We start from the raw sequence: 16,141 nt of genomic DNA, 5'->3' as shown, positions 1-16,141 counted from the left end.
CAGAACTGCCCTTTGAACCATTGAAGCAGTGTTCCCCTGCTCTCCTCAGAGCACAGAGAGCTGGGGGGGTTCTAAAGGCTAATTTGGGCATAACATCTGCAAGGCAGCACAGGGGAAAGTGCAGGGCAGAGGGAGCAGCCTGATGGGCACAGTAGCTCCACTGTAGCAGAGCCCAGATGAGTCCTTGGCAGCACATGGCCTGAGCTCCTGCTCCTCACAGAAGCCTCAGTCAGAACAAAGCAGAGAGGAAATCCATTTCAGCTGGGGGATTGCTGTGACCCCCTGGAGTGCTTCTTCTCAGAGGAGTCTGTCATCCAGTTTTGCTTTCTTTTCTTTCTTAGACATTCCCACAGGCAGCAGATGTCCAACAGCAGCTCCATCACCCACTTCTTCCTCCTGCCATTCCCAGGCACAAGGCAGCTGCAGCTCCTGCACTTCTGCTTCTTCCTGGTCATCTACCTAGCTGCACTGCTGGGCAATGGCCTCATCATCACCACCATAGCCTGGGACCACCACCTCCACACCCCCATGTACTTCTTCCTCCTCAACCTTGCCCTCCTCGACCTGGGTGCCATCTCCACCACTGTGCCCAAATCCATGGCCAATTCCCTGAGGGACAGCAGGGACATCTCCTATGCAGGATGTGTTGCTCAGGTCTTTCTTCTTCTTTTTTTCATGCCAGCAGAGTTTTCTCTCCTCACCACCATGTCCTACGATCGCTACGTTGCCATCTGCAGACCCCTGCACTATGAGACCCTCCTGGGCAGCAGAGTTTGTCTCCACCTGGCAGCAGCTGCCTGGGCCTGTGGCTTTCTCACTGCTCTGCTGCACACAGCCAATACATTTTCCCTGCCCCTCTGCCAGGGCAATGCTGTGAACCAGTTCTTCTGTGAAATCCCCCAGATCCTCAAGCTCTCCTGCTCCACATCCTACCTCAGGGAACTTCGGCTTATTGTGTTCAGTGTCTGTTTATCATCTCTCTGTTTCATGTTCATTGTGGTGTCCTATGTGCAGATCTTCAGGGCAGTGCTGAGGATCCCCTCTCAGCAGGGACGCCACAAAGCCTTTGCCACCTGCCTCCCTCACTTGGCTGTGGTCTCCCTGTTTCTCAGCACTGCCTCATTTGCCTACCTCAAGCCCTCCTCCCACACTTTCCCATTCCTGGATCTGGTGTTGTCAGTTCTGTACTCAGTGGTGCCTCCAGCAGTGAACCCACTCATCTACAGCCTGAGGAACCAGGAGCTCAAGGCTACCCTCAGCAAACTGATCACTGCGTGCTTTCAGAAGGAATAAACACTTCTGCAGAGTAGTTCTGATGTCCCTCAGTGCAGGCCCAGCCTGGTTTCTGCATTTGGTGGTGGTGCTGTTTTACTCTTTATAAAACTGCCATCCCTTTTCTAACCCTTTCTCTGCTGTGCTGACCAAGAGTTTGTGCAGCAAGGCCTCTGCTCTTTCTTTGGTTAAGAAAATAAAGAACATTTCATTAACATTTTCCTTCCTGAGATCCTTCCTCCAGAGCATCTCCAGAACTTTTAGGCCAGGTCCTCTGCAGATTTGGGGGAGGGAAATAAATAAAGAGCCTTTCAGTAACAGTTTTGTTATCTGAGTACCTTCCTCCAAGCCTCCTCTGGAGCTTCAGGGACAGGTCCTGTGTGCAGAGTCAGAGGGGCAAAGAGTCCCAGCACACCATCACTGCCAGGGAGCACCAGCACCTGGACTTCCAGGGCTGTTCTCTTTCCACTTCCAGCCTCTCCTGGGTCAGTGCAAGGCCTGAGTGCTGTGGCAGCTTGGTCATTGTTCTGTTGCATGCCAGTCCTGTGACCACAGGCAGGGACAAGCCATAGGAACTACTCTGAGCTGGCCCCCAAGAGCAGTTCCACAAAGACACATGATCTGCTCAGGGCAGAGTCTGAAGGCTTAGGGCTTCATCCAAAGTTTCTCTCCAGAGCAGGCCCAAGAAAGTGTCCCAGGGATGCCAACAGCAGGGAACAGCTACAGTGTGAGTGTGCAGGGCTGGGGCACACAGCAGTGACCTTACGCAGACAGGCCTCCTGCAAGAGGCCTGAAGGAGCAACAGAGTAGGCTCTGATCTGTGTCTCTGTTTACTGCACAGCCTGGGGAATCTGTCCCAGGGTAACCATCCTGCTCTAGCCGCTCACCACCACCATTTCCAGCACTGGCCTCTCACTACAACTTGCAAAGTTTCTTTGTCCCCCAGTTGCAGGTCACAGGCTCAGGAGTCAGCAGTGGCTGCTGGCATTGCACAGATGAGATGCAAGCATGGACATGGTGTGTGGGGTGAGAGGAACCTGAGTGAGCACAAACACCATCAGCTATTGCTGGGGTACCAAGGCACTGGAGGTGTTAGGAGCCTCCCAGCCTCTGGCAGGGGCAGCAGGAGGCCAGGGACACTCTGCCTCCTGCAATGCAGAGCTTGTGTGAGGGATGGGGAAAGACTGTGTCTCTGAATATCCTGAGATGCAGAAGCAGTTCATGAGGCAGCTCAGGTGTGGACACCCGACAGAGCTCTGACATTTCTGTGTGTGACTGCAGCACAAACCTCCCTTCCGCAGGGAGATTCCTCTCAGGTGTCCTGCACAGGCTCATTGCAAATGTTGCTGTCTGCTCATATCACTCTTCCTGGGTTGTGTCCTGAAATGTGCACAGAGCCATCAGAGAGGTTCTGGCTCCTTGGAAAAGGCATCTTCAGAAAGGTCAAAAAGGAGGTTGGGGCAAACTCCAGGCCTGTCACCCTCAGCACATTTGTGGTGCTGGGTCAAAAGTGATAGCTCAGACTCTCCTGCAGCCATCTGCATGCCCTTGCAGGACAAGAGAGAGATCATCAAACCTCTCTGGGTAGGGGCAAGAAGGAAATATTTCATGCCTGGACCTTAGCCAGGCGTTTGCCATGGTCTCTCATGGTCTCTGTAGAGTCAGACTGGGGACAGCAGGACTGAAGGAATGGATGAGGTGTTGGCTGGGAAAGTGGGTGGTGGATCAAGCCCAAAAGTCACCAGGGCAGAGTCCTCCTGGCAGACGCTTTCCAGTGGCATCCCTCAGGGCAAGCCCTTGGGCCAGCACTGTGCAATCTCTTCATCAGCTCCCTGCACCTTCTGACCCGGGGCCTCTGCAGCTCCTTTGTGGATGAAGCCAAACTGGGCACAGGCCTTGAGCGTTCAACCTTTCCCACAGCTGGTGGGGACTGAATGAAGCAGCTGGAGCATTACCAATGGCAATGCCAAGTGCACAGCTCCCCTCAGCCCAGCCAATGGACAGTGGTCACACTGCACAGGAGGCCAGTTCTTGGGAGCTGAGAGGGAAAGAAATCCCTGTAGGGACAGAGAGAAGCAGGAGAAGGAAAGGAAGGAGCATCCTCAGCAAAACTTGACCTTTGATGCTGAGTGAGATGTTTGTAGTCCTGGATACATCTCTGAGCCAACCCAGATCAGCTGTCCTAGCTGACTCCAAAGTGCCCATGGCCTGCAGCCCATGGGTGGCCTGTGGTCCTGTCCCAGCACAACCAGCACAGGAGTGAACACCAGCACTCCTCAGCTGACAGGAGCAGCACAGATAGTCCTGGCTTTGCTGCAACACATCCAGAGAATCAATGTTCTGTTCCCAGAAGCTGCATTTGGGAGAAGAGTGCAGCTCCCAGTTTGGTGAGAACAGAGCTGATCAGACACTTTGGCTTTGTTCATGGCCAGCCATGGTGTGCAGGCTCCAGAGTGATCTTTAGCTCTTCAGCTAGCCAGAGGCTAAAGCAAGGAGAAATGAAAGCCAGCACAGCTGACCCAAGCTGGCCAGCAGAAGGATTACAAACTACAATCGTCATGGTCCCTATGAAGTGGAGAGTTTGCTGGGGACCATCTCTTCTCCTGATGGCTGCCACCCCTGGAGGCTCTCAGCCATCCATCCTTCTGCTTGCAGGGGCAACTCCCCTGTTTGCTATGACCATCACATTTTCAGCAGCCACAGGCGCTGGGTCTTGCAGTGCTTGAGATCCAGGATTCATTGGTGACAGGACAAGTGGCTAAACCATGCCAGGTGGGTACAAGTTACTCCTGGAATGTTCTGATTGGAGACAAGAGGGAAGTTTTTCACACTGAAAATGGAATAATCCTCCCAGCAAAGTGGTGGAGTCCCCAGCATTGCACCCTTGTGAAATCCAGATGGACAGGGTCTCAGCCATCGTGGCTAGGTCCTGCTTTTGCCAAGGAAGGTTGAACCAGATGAACCCTGAGGTCCCTTCTACCCTGGTGTGACATGAGTATGAGTCTATGAGTCTCTGATTCTGTCAGTCCAGTCTGGCCTACAGTGGGAACTGGTAAGTGATATTCCTGCCTTTATCTCCTTAGTGAGTTGAACTGAAACCAGGAAGAATGGCCAGAGCCAGAGGGTCATGACCAGTGTGATGGGTTATGCCCATCCTGAAAGTGAGGGGGGAAGGGCTTGTGAGAGCCTTGCTCTCCCTGGAGGGGGTTTTCCCCCTGGGAAACTGAGTTAGTCTGTTCCACTCCCCCTCCCTGTCCAGCAAGCCTATAAAAAGGAAGACATTGCAACTATTTGCTCTCTTTTACTTCTGCTTCACAGGGACTAAGAGAGTTGCTGCTGGCTTCCTGGTTCCACGTGGTCAGGCCTGGTCCTCCTCCTCCCTGCTACATCCACACCTCTTCAAAGGACTGGTTTTGTAAACATATTTTCCCCATCCATCCTTGTTCCTTATCCTTGTGAACCCTTCCTGTTATTGTTATAGATTGTTTAAAGAAAATTTTTACCTCTCTACTTCCAATCCAACTCCAAACTATTTCTCAGTAGATTTGCTGCTTCCCTTTCTTTTTCTTTTCCCCTCATGATCAGGGAAGAGGAGAGGAAGACCAGGGGAGGGATTCTCAACCTTGCCCTCATCTGAGCTCTTAAACCCCACTTAAGGCTCAAACCATCACAGTATTTTTGGCACTCCAACGTGGGGCTTGGAAATTAATATTCTGTTTGGAAAGTAATTCCTTGTTTGAAAGAAAAGAATTGGAAGTAGAGATGTCAATTTTGAAGAATCTGATGGTCCAAGCAGGGCCTGAATTAGATGGACAGCTATGGAACAGGGCATTCAGTATTGAGACAGACGGCTGTGCTGGAAATAATTTATGGGGATGGCCAGCTCCCCTGGGACCCCAATGCACATGAGACGGCCCTTTGTAAAGAAACTCCCCCAGATAGTTCCTCAGAAACATGCTCACACACTAGGAGGGATACTCCTGACTGGACAGGATGGAAGTCCTAAAACTGTCTGTGAGTTTGCAAATGATTTAAGGGAATATGAAGACAGTGTAAATCAGAAACCCCTGATCTCAGCCATAGAAACTATGACTAAAGACATTGTCAAAGAGATCAAGACCTCCATGTCTGAACTGAAAAAGGGGAGCGATGCCTCTCTTTCCCCTTCTCCTTCAGAATGGGTCCAGGTTTCAGCAATGAGGAACAGGCAACCTTCTTCTAGGAGATCAACCCAAGCCTATCAGGGGATGTCAAGTGGGTCTCTGTGGAGACTCTGTGGGGTCTCTGTGACCATGGAGAGGACATGGACACCTGGCATGGACAACCCACCTCTGCCCTCTGGAACAGAGTGTAGGAACAGGTGGGCACAACAGGGATAACTCGTCCAGGAGAAGGGCTGCCCCAGTTTCCTGGAGGGGTCCCTCTCGCTCAAGAGACCCTTCCCCTAGTAACACAGGACCCTGTGATAAGTGTGGGCATCGTTGCCAGCATTAGAGGTGCCCTACCTCCAGTCAGGTGGAGACCAGGGACCACAGAGTGTCCTGGGATATGTATGTGAAATGGCCTGGCACTTCAGAAGCCCTGAAGTACCCAGCTGTGGTGGACACAGGGGCCCAACGCACCCTGATACCATTGGGGTACAAAGGGGCTGAGCCCATAAGCATTCAGGGAGTCACAGAGGGCTCACAAGACCTGACTGTACTGCAAGCTGAGATAAGCCTGACCAGGAATGAATGGGGAAAGCACAACCTAGTGACTGGTCCAGATGCACCTTGCATTCTTGGCATTGACTTTCTGTGGGAGGGATGCTTCAAGGAGCCTAGGGGGCACAAGTGGGCATTTGGGGTGGCAGCTGTGGAGACTGCAGGCAAAGAACAGCTCTCTACCACACCTGAGTTGCTGGATGAGCCCTCTGTAGTGGGCAGCCATAAGGTGCAGGATTTGAAGTTCCCTCTTGCCTCTCGCATAGTACATTGCAGGCAATCCAGGACCAACAGAGACTCTTTGCACCCCATACACCAACTGATTCGACGACTGGAGAGCCAGGTGATCATCAAGGCTCACTCCCCCTTCAACAGCCTGATATGGCCAGTGCGGAAGGCAAATGGGGAATGGAGACTGACTGTGGACTACCGTGGCCTGAATGAAGTGACTCCTCCGATCAGTGCTGCCGTGCCGGACATGCTGGCGCTCCAGTATGAGCTGGAATCGAAGGTGGCCAAGTGGTATGCCACAATTGACATTGCTAATGCCTTTTTCCCCATTCCCATTGCAGAAGAATGCAGGCCATAATTTGACTTTCACCTGGAGGGCAGTGCAGTATCAATGGAATCGGTTGCCTCAGGGCTGGGTCCATAGCCCAACCATCTGCCACGAGGTGATCCAGACTGCCTTGGAGAAAGGTGGAGCCCCTGAGCATCTGCAGTTAATTGATGACATCATTGTATGGGGTGAGACAGCAGAAGAACTTTACCAGAAGGGTAAGAGGATAATCAACATCCTGCTGGAGGCTGGCTTTGCCATCAAGAGAAGCAAGGTGAAAGGGCCTGCCAGGGAGATCCAGTTCCTGGGTGTTCAATGGCAGGATGGCCATCGCCACATCCCTCAGGAGGTGGTGAACAGGGTAGCCACTATGGTGCAGCCCACAAACAAGAAAGAGACACAGTCATTTTGGGGGCTTGTGGGCTTCTGGAAAATGCACATTCCCGGGTGCAGTCAAATTGTGAAGCCTCTCTTCCATGTAACAAGGAAGAAAAATGATTTTGTGTGGGGACCTGAGCAGCACGTAGCATTCGAGCAGATCAAACAAGAGGTGGTCCAGGCTATGGCTCTGGGACCTGTTCCAACTGGACCAGAGATCAAGAATGTGCTGTACACTGCGGCCAGTGAGAATGGTCCTACATGGAGCTTGTGGCAGAAGGCTCCTGGTGAAACCAGGGTCAGGCCCCTAGGTGTCTGGAGGAAGAGGTACAAAGGCTGTGAGGCCAACTACACCGCGACAGAGAAGGAAATCCTAGCTGCCTATGAGGGTGTCTGGGCTGCCTCTGAGGTAATTGGGACTGAGTCACCTCTATTTCTAGCTCCAAGGCTTCCAGTCCTGACCTGGATGTTCTAAGGGAGAGGCTCAACCCCACATCATGCCACAGATGCTACCTGGAACAAGTGGATGGCCTTGATAACTCATCGAGCTCGGATGGAGAACTTCGAACACCCTGGCATAGTGGAAGTAATCACCAACTGGCCAGAGGGTGCTGACTTGGGAATGCCACCAGGGCAAACAGTGAGCTGTGCTGAGGAGGCTCCCCCATACAATGATCTCCCTGACAACGAGAAGGGCTATGCTCTATTTACAGATGGGTCCTGCCGGCTTGTAGGCAGCAAGCGGAGATGGAAGGCAGCTGTCTGGAGCCCAACAAGGCAAGTGGCAGAAGCAAGGGATGGAGAAAGCAAATCCAGTCAGTACGCAGAGGGAAAAGCTGTCCAGCTGGTCCTGGATGTGGCAGAATGAGAGAACTGGCCAGTGCTGTACCTCTACACTGACTCCTGGATGGTAGCCAATGCCTTGTGGGGGTGGCTGAAGGAATGGAGGAGGAACAAGAGGCAGAGAAAAGGGAAGCCTGTTTGGTCTGTTGACCTGTGGCAAGACATCGCTGCCCACCTGGACAGGCTGCCAACAAAGGCATGGCACATGGCTGCACACATCCCCAAGAGCAGAGCCACAGAGGAGCACAAGCACAACCACCAAGCAGATCTGGCTGCTAAGATCTCCCAAATAGACTTGGACTGGGAACACAAGGGTGAGCTGTTCTTAGCTCGCTGGGCCCAGGACACTTCTGGCCACCAAGGGAGAGATGCCACATTCCGGTGGGCTGGGGACAGATCAGTGGACATCTCCATGGAGGCCATCTCACAGGTCATCCATGAGTGTGACATCTGTGCTGCCATCAAGCAGGCCAAGCGCATGAAGCCTCTGTGGTATGGGTGGAGATGGTGGAAATATAAGAATGGAGAGGCCTGGCAGATCGATTACATCATCCTTCCTCAGTCTCTCAGTGGCAAACAGCATGGAATGACCATGGTGGAGGAAAGTACAGGGTGGCTGGAAACCTACCCAGTACCTCATGCCGCTGCTCGCAACACCATCCTGGGCCTAGAGAGACATATCCTGTGGAGACACGGCACCCCCGGGAGGATTGAATCAGACAATGGAACCCACTTCAGGAACCATCTCCTAAGGGACTGGGCAAAGGAACATGGCATTGAGTGGATTTACCACATCCCATACCATGCACCAGCTGCGGGGAAGGTCAAGCAATACAATGGCTTGCTAAAGACCACCCTAAAAGCCATGGGGGGTGGAACCTTCAGGAACTGGGAAAAGCACCTAGCTCAAGCCACTTGGTTAGTGAACAGCAGAGGATCTGTGAACCGAGCTGGTCCTGCCCAGTCCGACCTGCTGCAAACAGTGGATGGAGATGGAGTTCCCGTGATTGCTGAGAAGAACCTGCTGGGGAAGTCAGTGTGGGTTTTCCCAGCTGCTGGTGGGGGCAAACCAACCTGAGGGGTGGTCTCTGCTGAGGGACCTGGTTAAGGCTCTCAGTTAAGGCTCAAACCACCACACTTGCTTTAGAAAAAGTCAACCAGAAAAGGCCATGGTGAAGATCTCTGCTCTTCCAGTCCTCTGGAATAGGACTGCAGGTACAGGATCAGCTTCCCAGGGAGGAGTGAAACAGGTTGCAGAAATAGCTGCTCAGGAGGGAATGGCTCCAGGCATGGTCTTTGCCTCAGAAGGAGGAGTGGGCACAGCACTGAACACAAGGTGTTGTGTTTCCATGGATCAGAGAGGAAGGACATCCATAGACATGGGTGAGAGATGGGAACAAAGCAGGATTGTGCAGGAAGGAGGAGCCAGCACAAGTTCTGCACCATGAGGGTAGTGGAACACTGGAACAGGTTGCCCGGGGAGGGGGTTGTGGTCCCATCCCTGGAGATATTGAAGGAGAGGCTTGACAGGGCTCTGGGCAACCTGATCTAGTTGAGGATGTCACTGGGAAGGCTGGATAAGATAACCTTTGGAGGTCCCTTCCAGCCCAGCCCATTCTATGATCAGTGAGATATGGGAACCAAGCAGATGCTGCATGAAGTGCAGAAGGAAGACACCACCTGGGGCTTCTCAGAGCTCTAGGCCTGGCTATGGTTGTGGATTCCTGCCTTGGGCTTCAGTCTGAAGAAGTTGGTTGGAGTAATAACCCTGAGCTTGTTCTGCTTTGTTTGCATGGCTGTTATAGTTCAGGGCATGTGAGTGCTGGTCTGCTTGAGGGAGCAGAACAGGGGACAGCAAGGACCTCTCTGGGAAGAGCTGGGGCAAATGTCACCTTCAAGAGCAGGCCCTAAGCCTCTGTATTCTCCTAAGCTCCCATTTCAATGACCAGGCCTAAGGCCTGTCTGCATTTCATAGAGCAATACTGAGCAAGACTTTCCTGAGGTTCTTCTCCCTATTCCAAATGTCCTGGGATGGAACAAACCCTGCACACAGGGAAGGCCAACTGCAGATGGGTTGTGGCAGGAGAAAAGTGGCCAGACACAGGAATTGCCCTCTCCCAGACTCAACACTGCTGTGGCCACATCTGGATTCCTGGTATCTGGGTGCAGAGTTCAGAAGTCCAAAGGGGAAGCCAGGAACTGGGGAGGCTGCAGAGGAGATTTTCCAGGATGGGGGCTGACATCTCTGTGGAGAGGCTGAAGGACCTGGGCTGCTTCAGCCTGTTGAATAGAGGCTCAGGGCACTGCCAGAGCAGTGTGCACATGGCTGAAGGGTGGTTTCAGAGAGGATGGAGCTCTTCTGGAGAGTGGAAAGAGACCAAAACCTTCACAAAGTGCATCTTGGAAGGTTCAGAGTGGAGATGAGGCCAAAGAAATGTCCCTCAAAGGGCAGAGCTGCCATGCATGAGGCTATCCAGAGGTGTCAGGAAACGGCAGGGAGAGCTGAGACAGCTCAGGGAAGGGATGGAAATGGCAGAGAGAGAGCTGGGAGGGGAAGAAAGATGGGTGTCAGCAGCCTGAAGGGAAAGAGCTGCAGGCATGGGACAGTATAGGAGAGGCTGCAGTAGGGATGGCCAAGGGTTCTGGCAATGCTGAGAGGCCCAACAGGACCAAGGTCTTTATCCCCTTGGCTCTGGCAGTTGCCTCTGCCACCAAGGCCTGTGAGGAGAAACTTGGCTTTGAGGCTCTGAGGTTCTTCTATTGCAAGGGCAGTGGTCAGGGCTTGGCCTTTCTGCTTCCTAGACCAAAGGCAAGTTTTTCTGCCCTGTACTTTGCCTTTGTCTCCCTGCAATCCTGGCCTCTAACAAGCTGCTCTAACGAGTCCCTGGGGAGCCTTTGTCACTAACAAGCCTCAGTGAGGCCAATCAGTGCTTCAAGGTACTTTGGAGTTTGCTTCTGCCTTGGACTTCTTGAGAGGCTTCCTGGCAGTACCTTGGCAGAGTCTCCTGGCAGTACCTGAGGATGATGTAATTAGCCCCAAATACTCCATGGGGCTCATTAAATGCTGCTGAACCTCTAATTATTGCCAAGGTTTCTGCAGCTAATTGGAGAGGTTTTTATTGCACAAAGCATCTGATAAAAAGTATTTTTAAAGGTACATTTCATTCCTTGTCAGCAGGAGTTGTCTCTGCAAGCAAACCACAGCAAAGCCTGACAAGGTCCTACCCTGGTCACTGCTCATCCTCACTCCCCACTGCCCCCAGCAGAGCCCAGAACCACAGGTGAGGGACAGGATCTGCCTTGCCAAGGGCTGGATGTCAGGGCTTGGCCCTTTGGACCAAGGAAACCCCTCCAAGTTTACTCAGCAGCAGAGCCACCTTTAGCTGCTTGTCCTGACCTGTTAGCACTGCCTCAGTTCTCTGCTCTCACCAGAGCCTGGAGATGCTTCAGTGCCTCCAGTGATGCTTCCCTTGCATCCACTCTCTCCTTCTGCTCTAACCAGACCCTGGGGGCCCTTTCCCAGTATGCTTCACTGGGACCCATTAACAGTAGAAGAAACTTCAGAGTTTGAATCTGACTTTGACTTCTGGAGAGGTTTTATCAGCTTCCTCTCAGTCCCTGGGGTTTACAGGGCACCAAAAGCCACCAGAAGAGTCATTAAAACACCTTGGGCTTGTCATTTGCTGCCCTATTGGGCTGGACTCCTGGGCTGGAAGGAACTGCTGGCAAGCAGGCAGTACTTCAGGAGACAGTTCTGGCCAGGAGCAGAACAGCACAGCAGGGCTGAGGACACTGCCAGAGGATCTCAGGGACATGAGGAAGGCAGAGAGAGCTTCAAGGTGGCCAGGACTGAGAGGGTGACTGAGAACTCACTGGAGGAGAAGACACTGCAGTCACTGACATGGTGAGGCTGTGGGTGCAGGACACTGCAGCTGTAGCTCCTGGAGGCATCTCCATCTCAGCAGCTGATGCTCAGCTGAAGGCTCCTGGAGTGTGCACACAGAAGGAGGACCAAAGCCCTTCAGTTCCATCCTGAGAGCAGCAGTGATCAGAGCTGGGTAAGGAGAAGGCTTCATCCCCAGCTCCTCTGCTTTTCTCTCTTCCCTTCACTGTCTCTGCAGCACTGCAGAGCTGTTCCCTGTTTCTCCACCTCGCCATGGGACTCCTGTTCCCTGGGACTCTTGTTTCCTGGGATTGGGCTCTTGGTCACTTTCTGTTCTGACTCCAGAGGAATCTTCATGGCAATTCTGGGTCCCTGCTGCACTTGAAGCTCTGATGAACTCTGAAATTAATAGGTAGTGATGGGTAATGAGCTGATCCATTCCTCCTGAAGCTCAGCGGGGAGGTGTTCTATGAGCACTGCAATCATTGCTCTCAGAGAAGTGCGCTCTGACTTGTCACTGCCTTTCCCTTCTTGGACAGGTCTCCATGGCCAGAGGCAGCAGATGGCCAACAGCAGCTCCATCACCCACTTCCTCCTCCTGCCATTCTCAGGCACAAGGCAGCTGCAGCTCCTGCACTTCTGCCTCTTCCTGGCCATCTACCTGGCTGCCCTGCTGGGCAATGGCCTCATCATCACCACCATAGCCTGGGACCACCACCTCCACACCCCCATGTACTTCTTCCTCCTCAACCTTGCCCTCCTTGACCTGGGTGCCATCTCCACCACTGTCCCCAAATCCGTGGACAATTCCCTGAGGGACATCAGGGATATCTCCTACACAGGATGTGTTCTCCAGTTCTTCTTTTTCATCTTCCTAATGTCAGCAGAGTATTTTCTCCTCACCACCATGTCCTATGATCGCTACATTGCCATCTGCAGACCCCTGCACTATGAGACCCTCCTGGGCAGCAGAGTTTGTGTCCACATGGCAGCAGCTGCATGGGCCTGTGGGGCTCTCAATGCTCTGCTGTACACAGCCAATACATTTTCCCTGCCCCTCTGCCAGGGCAATACTGTGGCGCAGTTCTTCTGTGAAGTGCCCCAGATCCTCAAGCTCTCCTGCTCCACATCCTACCTCAGGGAAATTTGGGTAATTGTCATTGGTGTCTCCTTAGTATTTGTCTGTTTTGTGTTGATTGTGGTGTCTATGTGGAGATCTTCAGGGTAGTGCTGAGGATCCCCTCTCAGCAGGGATGCCACAAAGCCTTTGCCACCTGCCTCCCTCACCTGGCTGTGGTCTCCCTGTTTCTCAGCACTGGCTTCCTTGCCTATCTGAAGCCCTCCTCCTTCTCCTCCCCATCCCTGGACCTGGGGGTCTCAGTTGTGTACTCAGTGGTGCCTCCAGCAGTGAACCCTCTCATCTACAGCCTGAGGAACCAGGAGCTGAAAGCTGCCCTGAGCAAATTGATCCCTGGATGCTTTCAGAAGCAATAAACGCTCTGTCTTCCCCAGCAGAGCAGTTCTGATGTCACTCAGTGCAGGCCCAGCCTGGCTGCTGGAGTTCTGGCTGCTGCTGGTGCTGTTCCCCTTGTGAGAATGTTCCCACATAATATGTTCCCACATAAATATCTTTCTTATGTTCCCACATAAATATCTTTCTTCAGACCATTTCTGGTTCAGTGTTGTCCTGTCTGCTGTGACCCAGGGGCTGCAGACATGAGGAGCTGTGCTCCCTGTGTGGTCAACACAATAAAGGACCCTGCAAGGAGTTGTTTCTCTGAGTCCCTTCCTCCAAGGCTTCTGTGGAGCTACAGGGCAGTGCCTGTGTGCAGAGGTGGAGGAGCAGAGTCCCAGCACAGCAGCAGTGCCAGGGAGCCCCACAGCTTGGGCTGTCCTCAGCTGCTCTTTCTTCCCTTCCAGCCTCTCCTGCTGAGCCTCTGTGCTGGGGCAAGGCCTGAGTGCTCTGGCAGCTTGGGCACTGTGCTGCTGCTGTGTGGCAGTGCTGGGACTGCAGGCAGGGAGAGTCCAGGGCTGCTTGTGGGAGAGAGCTGTGCTCCAGAGCAGCACTGCCATCAGAACAGGAGGTCTCCTCATGCCTTCATACCCCAAGCCCCTCCCATTACAGACTGCATCTACTCAGAGTCCAAACTGGATACCCTGACCCCCTTCCAGTATAGACTTAGCCCAAATATTAGTCCTTTATCCCCTCCCAGTACAGATGTGGTCTCATCCCTGTAAAAGCTACCTCATATTGTCTTCTTCCTCTATAGTCTTGTCCCATCCCAGCACATAATGTATCCCCTGGCTCCCTTCCCAGTACTGAATGTATCCATCTCAGTACAAACTGCACACCCTCATGCCCTCCCAGTACAGTCTGGGCCCTGCCCCCAGTCCAAACAGGATCCCTTTAATCCCTCCAAATACACATTAGGCCTTGCCCCAATAAAAACTCCATCCTCTGATCGCCTCCCAGTACAGCCTGAACGCCTCACACTCTAATCAGTCCCCACCAACCCTGCTCCTCCCCTGAAACCAGTCTTGTGCTCTAACCCACAGGCAGTGAACTCATCCCTCAACTCACCCCTCCCACCTCAGCCTCTCCCACACCTACCCCTGACCCTGACTTTGTAATCATTGTTCACACTGGTCCAGGCCCTTACCCTTGGCATTGAGGCCTTGCCCTTTACCCCAACCCTCAACAGATCCCCAGCCCAAGCTGTGCAACTCAGAGTTGGTTCTCCCCTCAGCCCTACCCAGCACCCTCAGCAGGACACCAAAGCCTCTCCTCAGCCTTGGCCTGAGCCACAGACTTGAAGGACAGATCTGAGCCCTCAGCCCCAATATTGACACCTCAGCCCCAGTCCTCCAGCCTCTGCTCTGACTCCTCACCTGCATCCCCTCCCACTCTTGAGGGATTCTGCTTGGCCCCTGGCACAGGGCAGGGGCTGGGAGCTCTCAGAGCAGCCTCATGAGCAGGAGGTGGTCTGTGGCTGAACAGCTCACAAACACCAGGAGCAGATGGGTAACAATACCGTCGGCAGCTCAGCTGTGCCTCAGGATCTCCTGCACAGCAGCAGCCACAAGGCTGGGAAGGGGCTGGGAGGTCACTGCTGGCTCAGCAGCTGATAGGGCAGCAGCAGGAAGAGGGCAGCAAAGGGACTGGGATGTCACTTCTTGATACAGCAGCTGAGAGGGCTGCCCCTGACTCCTGCATGGCCTCTGCGCTTTTAGCCTCCCAGCTGCCAGAGGCCCCAGCAGGCAAGAGAAGGCATGTGGTGGGCAAGGGACTTATGTGACTCCCTGTCCCTAAGCACCTGGTGGCCCCTGCAGGAAGAGCCTTGGAGCTGGCTTGTCATCTTCCTGCCACCTGAGGGCCTGAGGGGATAGCAGCAGGGACAGGGCTTGGCTGTGGCTGCTGGAGAAGCTGAGAGGCAGCAGCAGGGACCTGCCTTGGAAGGCCTTGGAGAGGTTTCTTGTGGCTGCTCAGCTGTCAGGCCACAAGCAGACTGAGGCCTTGGGCCAGCACTGGGGCATCAGGGATGACTGAGGAGCAACTAGGGCAGGAGGAGCCACATGGCCAGGAGGTGAATGTGAGGTCACTGCAAAATCCAACCCTTGTGTGTCATTGGCCAGCAGCAGGCCCAGGGCTGGGCTGGGAACTGCTAAGCTGAGAGGCAGCAGCAGGGAGGTGCCTTCTCTGTTGCTTTGCAGCTGGAGAATCTGCTCTGTGCCCAGGCAGAGAGGACTCTGGTAGGGACCATTGCCAATGGCCTGGGCTGAAGCAGAGACTGAGCAGAGTGCAGAATGCCAAGTGCAGCTGGGCTGTGGCAGGAGGAGTGTGGCCACCCAGACACAGAGGTTGTCCTCCCCTGCACTCAGCACTGCTGTGACCACATCTGCAATATTGGTGTCTGGCTGTGGAGTTCCTTAGTCTGGAGGAATGGAGAGATACTGCAGAACCTCCCTAGGAGATCTGCCTGGATGGAGTTTGGAGTCTCCATATAGAACCTGAAGCTGCTGAGCTTCTTTAGCCTGGTGAAGTGAAGGCTCAGGGGTGATGTGCACCTGCTTGAAGGGGGGTGTCAGGTGATGGAGCTTTTCTTGGTTGTGGACGCAGAAGGAAGACTTCAGAAAGTGCAACTTAAAGGTTCAGACTGGAGGCCAGGAAAAAGAAATGTCACTGAGGGAAGAGCTATGGTGCAAGAGGTCACCCAGAAGTGGTCTGGACAGCCCTTGTCTGACTTTCTGTGTCAAGGAATAGGCAGCAGGAGTGGAGAGGCCTGAGTGAAGGTGTGGAAATGTCAGGGGGAGAGCTGGCTGGGGAAGCCAGATGGATGACAACAGCCTGAAGGGAAAGAGCTGCAGGCATGGGACAGTGTAGCATAGCTTGCAGGAGGGATGGCCAAGGGCTCTGGAAGGGCTGAAAGGCTCAAGTGGGACAAGGTCTTGATCCTCTTCCTTCTGGCAGCAGTTTCTGCCACCATGGCTGCTGAGAGGAGGTTT

At 53.5% G+C, this 16,141-nt stretch overlaps 1 protein-coding gene and 1 pseudogene across 1 annotated transcript; both read left to right on the top strand.

Moving 5' to 3' along the window:
* The first annotated feature begins 360 nt into the window (after nucleotides 1-360).
* Nucleotides 361-1,293, top strand: LOC137458951 (olfactory receptor 14A16-like). Its single transcript, XM_068170239.1, has one exon. It carries the CDS (start codon nucleotides 361-363, stop codon nucleotides 1,291-1,293), a length of 933 nt encoding a protein of 310 aa, XP_068026340.1.
* A 5,803-nt stretch (nucleotides 1,294-7,096) lies between these two features.
* LOC137458954 (olfactory receptor 14A16-like) lies at nucleotides 7,097-15,025 on the top strand (annotated as a pseudogene).
* The last annotated feature ends 1,116 nt before the right edge of the window (nucleotides 15,026-16,141 follow it).

Source organism: Melanerpes formicivorus, unplaced genomic scaffold (genome assembly GCF_026170545.1).
Source record: "Melanerpes formicivorus ecotype bairdi unplaced genomic scaffold, bMelFor1.0.p_v2 SCAF_301, whole genome shotgun sequence".
In the NCBI taxonomy this organism is placed as follows: domain Eukaryota; kingdom Metazoa; phylum Chordata; class Aves; order Piciformes; family Picidae; genus Melanerpes; species Melanerpes formicivorus.
Note: the sequence above shows the minus strand (reverse complement) of the source record. Positions and strands in the feature narration are given on the sequence as shown.